This window comes from Hyperolius riggenbachi, chromosome 1 (genome assembly GCF_040937935.1).
Source record: "Hyperolius riggenbachi isolate aHypRig1 chromosome 1, aHypRig1.pri, whole genome shotgun sequence".
NCBI lineage: Eukaryota > Metazoa > Chordata > Amphibia > Anura > Hyperoliidae > Hyperolius > Hyperolius riggenbachi.
The window spans coordinates 487,588,544-487,600,881 of NC_090646.1; the positions used below are offsets into that span (position 1 = coordinate 487,588,544).

General features: G+C 42.0%; 1 protein-coding gene across 1 annotated transcript in view; it reads right to left on the bottom strand.

Annotated features, from left to right (window-relative positions):
• Positions 1-376: 376 nt before the first annotated feature.
• The window catches only part of RNF212B (ring finger protein 212B), a 440,214-nt gene continuing 428,252 nt past the window's right edge, over positions 377-12,338 (bottom strand). Inside the window, exons 13-16 of the mRNA XM_068242405.1 lie at positions 8,939-9,048; positions 6,499-6,566; positions 3,359-3,402; positions 377-847 (exon numbers count right to left, since the gene is read on the bottom strand). Coding sequence (XP_068098506.1) covers positions 832-847; positions 3,359-3,402; positions 6,499-6,566; positions 8,939-9,048 — 238 coding nt within the window. The 3' untranslated portion in view covers positions 377-831. The remainder of the gene's footprint in view (positions 848-3,358; positions 3,403-6,498; positions 6,567-8,938; positions 9,049-12,338) is intronic.

Below are 12,338 nucleotides of genomic sequence, written 5' to 3' on the forward strand. Positions count from 1 at the left end.
TCAAATTACTTCCAGGTTGCAAAATCCAACATGCTGGCGCTATATACAGTAAATAAAAAAATAATGATAATAAGGGTGTCACCAGATTAACAAGGGGAAATGTTAGCGCTCTCATTTCACACAAGTTGCTAGCATTTAGATCGTTGTCCTGAAGACTGGCATGAGAAACAAAACGAATATTTATTCCCATCTCTGCCCTTGCTGGCGTTATTTTGCTCTAACTCATGAAACTGGGAAAACACATGAGGAATACAGTATTATAGCCCAACAGGGCCAAAAAAACAACAAGAAACCTAGTTAGTTACTCTTCCTCAACTCTAATCAAAATTGAAAGAAGACTTGTAACTAGAGTTGTGATTTAAAATGATTTCTTTATTCTTTATTATATTTGTTGCAAACAAGATAATGATTTTCTGCAACACTGAGCATATCATTTTAATTGTGAATGATGTTGAATACCAAATACATGTTGAAGACCAAACATGCCCAAATGTTTAACAAAAAAATGGCCAATACTTGAGCATATGTTGCATATTTTTGCTAATCATTAGAAGATTAGACTGAGTTTTGAACTGCATATAATATCCTGTACTTGTGTTCAAACTTTCAATTTGTGTTGCTGTTGTTCCACCTCATATAAACACTAGGGGTCACTCTTTACCTGCACAAGAGCCTTCTTATGCATAGCTTGGAGAGAAGCAAGCTAGTGTGCAGAGCATATTTATAATCATAAATGTGCTGTGTATTCCACTCTACCAAACTATCACTTTACTTTTAAACACGTTAACAGTTCCATTCTTCTAGCCTGGAGAGTGTGCAGCAGATGCTTCGCTAAATGCCATCAATTCTAATGAAAAGAAGTAATGAGAGACAAGAAAATATTGTAGAAATTAACATTTAATGAAAATTATAATATTAAATATTTCACATTACAGAACAAATGTAGTGAGAAGTATGTGGAGGCTGCCATATGTATTTCCTTTTAACTAATATCAGCTGCATGGCTGTCCTGCTAATCCTCTGCCTCTAAAACATTTAGCCATAGGCCCTGAACAAGCATGCAGCATATCAGGTGTTTCTGACATTGTCAGATCTGACAAGATTAGCTGCATGTTTGGTTCTGGTGTTATTCAGACACTACAGCAGCCAAATGGATCAGCAAGTCTGCCAGGCAACTGTTATTGTTTAAAAGGAAATATATATGGCAGCCGCCATATCCCTCTGTCTTCAGTTGTCCTTTAAATGTAGTAAACCCCTCCCTTCTATTTTGATAAATATCTTTTTAAGGGCTTGTTCACACTGCAGGCGGTTTCGGCTTTTTTTCACCCGGTTTTTAAAACCCAGCCCAGCTAGAGGAGCCTGCGTGAGAACGGGGCTATGTAAGATTATACTGGGGCACTACCTGGCTATCTATACTGGAGCACCACCTGTACATGGCTATCTATTCTGGGACACCACCTGCAGATTTGACTGCCACATTTACATAGATAGGGCAGTGTGTTTATTAACCCTTGCAATGAAAAATAACACAGAAAGAAACCTGGCAAGTTCTAACTAAGCTTGGTACTATAAGTACCCATATTTATATCATCATTTTGCATGTCAGTTCAGATACACTTTAACTGCACAGTTCAACCATTTGAGTGAATTCGCCTTTACTTGTGCAAACTGCATAACCACAGTATTGAGAAGTCTACATAGAAGGAGGCTTCTGCTTTCCTGGTCCCTGGTAAGCTTTTACAAAGTTTAAATCTGCAAACTTTTTTTTTTCCCAGTTCAATCGACCATCTCCTAGCCGGTGCTTATGGACCATGCAGAAGTGAGTGTATCCCACGTCCTACATTAAATTTCATTGAACCCCACCCTTCCAATCTACATTTGCTGCAAAAATGACAGACTTGGCAATTTCATAGGAAACACAGCAGTTGATCACCACAACTTTTTCACTAACCAATTAAGGTGGGTTCAATCTCCCAGCAAGCAGCACTTATATACAGTCAGGTCCATAAATATTGGGGCATGAACAAAATTCTTACATTTTTGGCTCTATACACAAACACAATGGATTTGAAATTAAATGAACATGATGTGCTTTAACTGCAGTCTGTCAGCTTTAATTTGATGGTATCTACATCCAAATCAGGTGAACAGTGTAGGAATTACAACAATTTGTATATGTGCCTCCCACTTGTTAAGTGACCAAAAGTAATAGGACAGAATAAAAATCATAAATCAAACTTTCACAACTGAAGACAGTTGCAGTAGAGGACTGGCAGAGCATCACCAGGGATGTATCCCAGCGTCTGGTGATGTCTATGCGTTTCAGACTCCAGGCTGTAATTGACTGCAAAGGATTTGCAACCAAGTGTTAAAAAGTGAAAGTTTTGTGATTTTTATTCTGTCCCATTGCGTTTGGTCCCTTAACAAGTGGGAGGCACATATGCAAACTGTTGTAATTCCTACACTGTTCACCTGATTTGGATGTATATACCCTCAAATTAAAGCTGACAGTCTGCAGTTAAAGCACATCATGTTCATTTCATTTCAAATCTATTGTGGCCGTGTATAGAGCCAAAAATGTTAGAACTGTGTCGATGTCCCAATATTTACAGACCTGACTGTAAAACTTACAAGTGGCTGGATAGTGTACTGATTAAAGGCTTTGCCTCTACACGGGAGACCATGGTTTGAATCTTGGCTCTTTTTGTTCAGTAAGCCAGCACCTATTCAGTAGACCTTGGGCAAGACGCCCTAACACTGTTACTGCCTATAGAGCGCGCCCTAGTGGCTGCCGCTCTGGCACTTTGATTCAGCCAGGAGAATAGCGCAATATAAATGTTCTGTGTCTCGTCTCTTGTCTTGTCTAGAAGCAAAGAGTATGATCAATTTATCTGAAATGATTTTCTTAATGTTTCACTTCTAGTTCCAGTTAAAGCCTTCACAGGCGGCTGCAGTGACATATTATCGTAACCAAACAGATTTACAAATCAATAATGTGATAATTCCACTTCTCCATACAGAGAAAATCAATCAAGAGAAAATAAACTTCAACCATTTTGCTGAGAATGAGTTAGTTCCCTCAACACTACTCATCACTGTCAGCTTCAGGATGATTAAGAGGGAATGTAGAGCTTCCTGGAACCACCTGAAGCTCAGAATTTGTTTAGGTTTCTGGACCTGGAGATTAGCTGTTGAAGCCACACAAGTGCCTGAGTTGGCAAGCATGGAGTATTACTTGGATGACCTGCTAGTCAGGATTATTAGCTGAAAAGGATCTTGATCTTCTTACTATATAAATGGAAGAACGAGCTTATGTACACTTAGCATGCGGTAACAGTTATGGTACAGATTGAATTACCTTCTAAAACTCTGTGGTCCTGGTGTCCTGGGAGTAAACTGAAGCTGTAGAAAAAATGTGACCAATATAACTAATTCTGGTGTTACATGTAATAACGAAAAACACAGCTGAAAATGCTACACCTGGAAATTACAATACTGACTTACATTATAACCTGCATTAAATATGAAGTGTGGTAATAATATTCATCTTGCTTGCAAACATAGTACGTCTCTTTGTTGCTTGGTATTGCCAGAGTTGGAGTGAACTTCCCCATCCACCGGCAAATATGTTGGTACATTCTTCCCTCACTGCTCTGGCAAAACAGCTCTGTAAACCAATAGTCCGCCAGCCTCAGGAAAGCAATAGTCCGCCAGCCTCAGGAGGCCTATATACAGATAGCGGGGAGTCCTACTGGGCAGAGGGGTCCATCAAACCTCTCTAAAGACAGTCCATAAAATGCAAGAAGTTTCCCATAAAGGACTCAACCCTACACGCATAAATATCCAACATTTTTTAATGCATTTGCTAGCGGTGGTACAGGCTAATAGTGCAAGTGCATTTGACAAAGGGCGGCTGGCCCGAAACATTGTGCTGGCTATTATGCTGTACCACCACTAGCAATGCATTAAAAAATGTTGACTAGTTATCCGTGTAGGGTCGAGTCTTTTTGGGAAACTTCTTGCATTTTTATGAATGCAAACAGTACTAAATAGAAAATATAGTAAGAAGCAGGATTTGTGTAATGTCCAGCTATCATCTTAAAAAACAACATATTCCAACATACAATCATGAGAAAAAGCCAAGTACACCTGCTTTCAATACTTTAGGTCATGTGAAAATCATCTGGTACTTAGTAGGATGTAAAATTATTTAAAGGACAACTGAAATGAGAGGAATATGGAGGCTATCATATTTATTTCCTTTTAAGTAACACCAGTTGCCTGGCAACCCTGTTAATCCTCTGCCTCTAATACTTTTAGCCATAGATCCTGAACAAGCATGCAGCAGATCAGGTATTTCTGACATTATTGTCAGATCTGACAAAATTAGCTGCATGCTTGTTTCTGATGTGACTCAGACAATACTGCAGCCAAACATTAGTAGGGCTACCAGGCACCTGGTATTGTTTAAAAGGAAATACATATGGCAACCTCCATATCCTTCTCACTTCAGTTGCCCTTTAAGGGCTGGTGCACACCAGAGCGGTTCTGAAGCGTTTTTTAAAACTCTTGCAGGGGGAAAACCGCTTGGCTAATGAAAGTGAATAGGTTGGTGCACACCAGAGCGGCTCGTTTTTTCCACAAACGCAAACTCAGGGGCTGCAGCATTTTTTAGATTTGAGGCGTTTCTGCCTCAATGTTAAGTATAGGAAAGTGGAAAACCGCTCTGAAAAATGCTAGATCAGAGCGGTTTTCCAGGCGTTTTTGTTACAGAAGCTGTTCAGTAACAGCTTTACTATAACAATATTTGTAATCTGCTACACAAAAACGCTCCAAAAAACGCTAGGCATGTTTAAAAAACGTCTCTAAACATGACTAGAATTGCTCTGAAATCTGCTTCAAAAACTTCTAGTGTTAGCAGATCTGCTAGAGGTTTTTGGTGTGCACTGGGCCTCAATCTAATTTCAGTATAACATGACACACAAAAAGTACTCTCCATGATTCAATAGGTCGTAAGCCAACTTCTAAAGCAATAACTTAGAAGTAATCATTTTCTTTTATGACTTCATTAGTCTATTGCATCATTGGAGGAATTGTTGCTTGGGTTCATTAAGGTTTACAGCATTTGTCTATGCACAACTCTCTTAACATGCCACCAAAGCACTTTGATGGGGCAGAGTACTGGGAGCAAAGTGACCTGCCACAGTGCACTGTGACCTTGTTATTCCAAATGAGCACTGCAGGGAGTTTAGTAAGGTTGTATACAGTACACTATCAAATGTCAAAAGTGGGTCCTTAGATTTGACTGGACTTTCTATTACAGAAATCCCACCACCTCCAACTCCTGGCCACAACACAGACTGGTTTCTACAATCCAAACTTGTAGGGGTGAGAAAAGAATATGCAGGGACACCGGAAGCCCAATCTTGTGTAATATTGCAAGGAATAGTGGTATAAGTAATCACAGTATAAGGTTATACTCACAAAGGTGGATTGCAAATGATGCATCCACTCATGTGGGCATGTGGGGAAGTACCATCCCTACTCGGCCTTGTAGAGGAGATGAGGTGTTCCTTGCTCCAGAAGAAAAAAAGATGTGGTGTTCGCTGCTTCAAAGAGAAATGTGGACGAGTCTCACTTTAGGTGAGATCAAAAAGTGAATTCCTCAGCAGAGGGTCACTGGCACACACTAAGAGGAGGTAAGGGGTAGGAGGCGCCCAAGGATAGTAGGGGTGTATGTGTGGTTGGTAAGAAGATCTAGAGAGCCAAATTTGTGGATGTGATATTTCTCAAACATCAACATTTATTATGCATAAAGGACAATGCGTTTCATGGCAGCAGCAGCTTCATTGGGTCAAATAAAAGTGCCTTGAGGTGATCCTGAGCATATCAGCCCTTAGCACCTGTTTGTGTCCGCTGTGTTTAAATGAAAAGCGGGCTGGTTTCTACAGTGATGGGTTTACAATGATTTCCATTCCAGGAGATCCCAAGGAACTTCAGGATCTGCTGGGTTCAAAACAATCCTGTTGAGTGCTGGCTGGATATGTTGCTAACATATTATGCCGGCCCACAACCATTTTGCACTGTAGCGATCCACTATCAGAAAGCAAAGCAGCCGTATAGTATTAAGAACATAAACCTTATATAGCTTAAATAATTCCTCTTATTGCAACTGAAACAATTTTAAAACTGACAGAAATCTTACACTTCATGTGAAAAATATGATGTTTTCAATAAGCCATTTCCCCCGAATAACATCAAAATTACACTTGACTCCATTGTGAGTCTTACTGAGTATGACTGTGGCAAAAGGTCCCATTTAAAGATCCCAACCAAAAGACTCATACTCGCAATGGATCTTCCCTCCACACATGTGCAACTGGGAAGGGTTCATGATGCTTTTATCTGGTCAGCAGAGGCAATCGTGTGCAGGTTCCAAATAAACTGTTAGCCATTATCAACAAAGGTAAAGTAGAGGTTCACTGTAAACACGCTTACCTGAAGAACCCTGAGCCTGTCCATGCTGTTACGTGGGGTAGCACTAGATTCCATTGCAGTAGTTAAGACTGCATAAAACAAAAGAGAAATATTTTAGTGTTTGAATAAAACGCAGACATATTGTTCATTTACATCACATTCTGTAAAGGGTACCTGTGAGTTTAGGAAAAGAAAATGGGGTTGATTCATTAACCTTTATCATGCTGACACAGCACAAAGTAATGCTTACTGCGCAAGGTAATTTAGCGCAGCTTAATCCTTGCACGCACTGCACGGTACTGGCAGTGTAGCGTGCGCTCCTTAGTAATATCCAATCATTCTAAATGCTATGTGATAGTGATATAGCACGAACGCAAAACTTCACTAGCATGGCCGCTACTACATTCATTAACATACTAGCGGCCACGCTAGAAGTATCATCTTGTTCTCAGACGGAAGGGCGGATGCAAACTTTCGGAGGGTCCCAGGCAACAGTGCTGGTCTCGAGGAAGATGTGGGAAGCCTCTGGAGGAACCATAGACTTCTCATTACTGAGATAGGCATTTGATTTTTCTTATTTTTTGATGTCACAGGTTTGCTTTAATTTACAGTAGCTGAAGATCTGGCGTTGCCCGGGTATGTAGTGGGTTGTTGTTGGGTCCGGCCACCTTTTTTAACCTTGACATGCAGTCAATGATAAAGTGTGTGCGCTTTGGAGTCCTTTGCATCAATAATGTGAGAATAGAAGCAGTTGAAATTAATCAAACAAATCTGATAGGCTGTTTGTGACTATGCCCCCTTTAGTGAATTTGAACCCCTGTCACCCAATGACCAACTGTAGCAGGTTTGAGGCCTCTGCCATTAACATTGCAAGAATGGTAGCAATTTAAATATTCCCCTTGAAAATCAATAGGTGAAGTTTGATTGGCTATGCAGCACTACGCACGGTAGTGCTGCATAGCGTGCGCTGGTAACATACGCACACTCCATTCAAATAATGTCAGCTCCACTCATCCCGCCCTGAGCCCAGTCGGGTCCAGTGGCTTTATAGGACATGATCCCCGCACTTTGATTGGCCCAATAGGCTGCTTATCAAGTGACAGTGCAGCTTAATGGGTCAAACCCATGATGAGGTACATGATCAGGGATCCAAGAAGCTAACAACAGTACAGAAATTATTCTGAATAAAAGCCGATGGGTCAGAGACTGCTCTTTGCCACTGCGGGAGGCTTTGGAAGTCTTCTGGAGCCTGAAAGACAGGCTGCTCCATACTGCAACATGGGCGAGCACGCCTTTCACACACTTGCTCATATGCTGTACAAAGCTGCCTATCTTTGGAAGCACTTGGGCTCTCGAAGGCTTCCGAAACCTCTCACAGTGGGGTATTTGATGAGGGGGCCAGCTCCGGAACGAGCAGACTGTGATAGGATCAAGATGGCTCTATAGAACAGATGTGAAAGGGACTTACAAAGAAAAAGAAACAAACACAGCAGACTGTAGACAAGCAAAAGCACAAATATGCACAATGAGGAAGAGAAGATCCATCGACACAAGGCACAAGGCAATGGATCAAGTTCAACAACCATGACACTGCTATTAGAAATAGGATAGTCAAAATGGTATCCATGGGATAGTTGCAAGGAGACAACCACTAACAAAAAGGAGGAGCATAAAGACTGCGAATATTTGACAAAAACACCTTGATTACCACCAAAACTTTTGAGATAATGTTTTGTGACCCGATCTGTAATATGTAAACTTCTTGGAGATAGAGTCAAACAAATGGGATTGGAATTGAAATGAAAAACACCTGCACGCAGCAGTAAAGTTCCCCAATCTCCATATAAGGAAATATACAAAACCGCTACTGCTGTGTGCTTACATTTTTTGTAACTGCATGGTTTGTGCTACTCACCTCCTAGCAATTTTTATTATAATCCCCTGTGAGTGTGCATAACCACACCCACCCCAGCATATAACTGCAGATTATATATAGTGTCCAGATATCCCAGTCAGTAGCTACTAGGAAGGTGAGGTGAACATTTTTTGTCAGAACTGAAATATATCAGTTTCTGTCAGTTATTACTGAAAGGACAACTGATGTGCAAGGTAATGTCAATGCTTCCCTATGGCTCAAGTGGGTGATATTACAGTTTAACAGTGTGCTGATCCAGAAGCTGTCATGGGGTCACTGCCATTTTTAAAATTGAAGATTGAGAATTCCATCAATCACAGTGGACAAACAGGACACAGGAGAAGTGAAAGAGATTGATGAGCAGACTACATGGGAGGCAAGTATGACGTGTGTATGTTTATTGTGACTTTTAATTTTCAGTTCAGGTTTGCTTTATTAAGTGCATTTTCTAATGCTGTGAAGCGTGTCCAAGAGCCCCTGACAAGCCAGGGACAGGATGCAAGGGTAAACTAAAAAAAGAGCAACATTTGGCTTGATTTGGCTTACCTATACTTGACTGGACAGTGTTCGGAGGCGTTGGAAGCTGGTTTCTGTACATATTAGATCTTTCAGTAGAGTAAGACAAATTTGGTGTGGATATGACCTGTGTTGGTAGGCTAGAAAACAATGATGCAGAGCTGTTACAAAAATTAAAGCTGAATGTTGCTATACAAAACAACGCTAATTAATAATTATTATTGATTTATAAAGTGCCAACATATTCCGTGCCACTGTACAAAGTAAGCACAAGCATGGAGTACAAAATAATACAGACAATGGTGTACACCAATATACAAGATACAGAGTTTGTACAAAATACAGAATCGGTGCAAAATACAGAAATGGTAATTACCGTATTTTTTGGACTATAAGACGCTCCAGACTAAAAGACGCACCTACTGTAGGTTTAAAGGGAAAAAACTAGGGAAAAAAATATATACTAAACCTGGGTGCATCCATGGTCCAGGAGTGTCTTATAGACCTTTCCTCCCCCCAAGATGTCTCTGTCCCACTGCCAAGCTACTTTAACCCCTGCTGCCATCACAAACTATACTAAACTACACTTAACTAACCCCTGCTGCCCCCTCCCCTCAACTACACTGCACTACACAACTCCCCCCCCCCCCCTCCCCAGCTACACTAACTAACCAATACAATTACAGGAGATCTCACCAGCCTGGGTGGCAGTAGCTGGGTCCGGTCTGGGCGTCCATGCAGTCCTAACGAGGTGCACAGTAGGGTGGCATCAGCAGCACCAACGTGATCCACAGTGTTCCTAAGCAGCATAGGAGCAGCTGCTTTTATCATCTACAATGCTCGTTCTTTGATCTTTTATCTCCCCCAGTGTTCCCCACAGCAGCGCGATCCACAATGTCTCTAAGGAGTAGCCGCTGCTATAATCCACTCTGCTTGTCTTTTGTTCTTTGATCTTTATCTCCCCTAGTGTGCCCCAGCAGCAAGATCCACAATTAAGCGGCATAGGAGAAGCCACTGTTAACCTTCCTGGCGGTTAATTTTTTTTTTCAAATAGTGAAAGAAACTTTTTTTTTAATTTTTTTTGTTTTGTTTCATGTAAAGCTACCAGAGTGGTAGCTACATGAAACACCACTAGAGGGCGCATGTGGCCCTCTAGTCCGATCGCCGCCGGCAACAATAGCAAACAGGGGAACGCGTATATAACGCGTTCCCCTGTTTGGCTTCTCCTGTCGCCATGGCGACGATCGGCATGACGTCGTCAGACGTCTCCGATCCAGCCCATAGCGCTGCCCGGAACTCATTGGTCCGGGCAGCGCAGGGCTCTGGCGGGGGGCCCTCTTCTGCCGCTGCGTGCGGGCGATCGCCGCAGAGCGGCGGCGATCAAGCTGTGCGCGCAGCTAGCAAAGTGCTAGCTGCGCGCACAGCACTTTACATTGTGAAAATCGCCCCACCAGGGGCTGAGATATCTCCCTGTGCGGCATAGCCCGAGCTCAGCTCGGGCTTACCGCCAGGGAGGTTAAGGGGCCCATACACTCAGCCGATTTTCTGGCCGACCGATCGATCCAGATCGATCGATCGATTGATCGTTTGCAAATCGGTTGGCCAATCGACCGATCGATGGCCGATTTCGATCGATTTCGATGGATTTCCATCGAACTGGCAGGATGGAAAATTTAGGTCGATCTGATGAGATTGCTTATCAGTTTGCATTGGCCTTAATGGAAATCTGATGGCAAAAAAATGCCATCAGATAGAATTCCAATAGATTTCAAACTGAAATCTATTGGAATTCTATCCTGATAAAAAATGTTCTAAAAACGCATCAGATAGATCATCAGATGCATTTCTTATCTATCTGCTGCCAATCTGACAAGTGTATGGGCACCTTTATCATCCACACTGCTCCTTCTTTAATCTTTTATCTCGCCCAACATCAGCTCAGTCAGCCCCGCAGCAGCGTGATCCCAGCTGACAAAGTATCGGAACATCTTCAGCCGCTATAGCTGTATGATGTCGGGCGAGATAAAAGATGAAAGAAGGAGCAGTGGCTTCTCCTATGCCGCTTAGAGTCATTGTGGATCGCGCTGCCGGGGCACGCTAGGGGAGATAAAGATCAAAGAACAAAAGACAAGCAGAGTGGATTATAACAACAGCTTCTCCTATGCCCCTTCGAGACATTGTGGATAGCGCTGCTGTCGCTGCCACCCACTGCAGACTACCGTTACTACTGCTGACACTGCCACCCACTAGGAAACAAGCACCAAGGTAGGTTACATTCGGACTATAAGATGCAGTAACTTTTTTTCCCCACTTTTGGGGGAGAAAAAGTGTGTCTTATAGTCCGAAAAATACAGTACAGTGACAAAATGAATACGAATAAATGTGTAACAAATTCCAAGACACAAAAGGGTGAGAGTCCTGCCCTTGTGAGCTTACAATCTAAAGGAACTAGGAACTTCTCACTAGGAGCTTGATTCACTAAGACAAATAGCATGCCTTATCAGAGATAACACGCCTTATCAACATTAACATGCCTTATCAGAGTAGCATAGCAAGTGGTACGAACCCGCAGGGGTTCAGGGCATTACAAGTGGAGCTCTCGTCATTGCCAATTAGCAGACATAAGTTCATAGCGCTCGCTATGCTACTCTGATAAGGCGTGTTATCTCTGATATGGCATGTTAACTTGGATAAGGCATGCTGTTTGTCTTAGTGAATCAAGCCCCATGTGTGATAATCTGGCTAAAACCATTCACATAAAATCATCAATCCTATGATCAAAGTTATTTTAATCTTTGCTTTGCATTGCATTTGATATAGATTTTAAACCTCAGACTGCCACCTGTAGGTGTTTTCTGTGTCTCTGCATCCATATACCACAGACGTCTAAAGGCATTTAGTACAAAGTTTTGGGTCAGTGCCAACTTTCTACTTGAATAGTAATATTCAAATAACTCCATGTTGATGCAGAATTATGCAAATGTTGCTGTAAATCTATGCAGCTTGAAAATTAACCAATCAAATGCTTCCACTGCAAGATCTGATCTCTCCATTTTACTATAGATTTTCAAAATTCTGTATCGCTCAGGATGTACCAGCAAATTAAATTGCCAGCTTCATCCACGCATGCTGGTATAGCCAGTACAACCTATGTGGGGCTCTGCCATTCTATCCCACATGGTACATGATGTGAGGGGGCTCTTTATGAAAGAGGCGACAAAGCCTCCACCACGCCTACAGAGCCCTTGTCTTTATCACAGAGGATTGGGGGGGGGGGGGATTGGGGGCGATCGTCGGACCCTCCGGTCCGACAACTTCAGCTCGTGAGTACTGGGAACCAAAAGAAAAAAGACATCAGGCACCAATATAGTGTAGTATTTAGTAGTGTAGTATAGTGTAAAATGTAGTGTAAAATAAATAAAGTATTTAA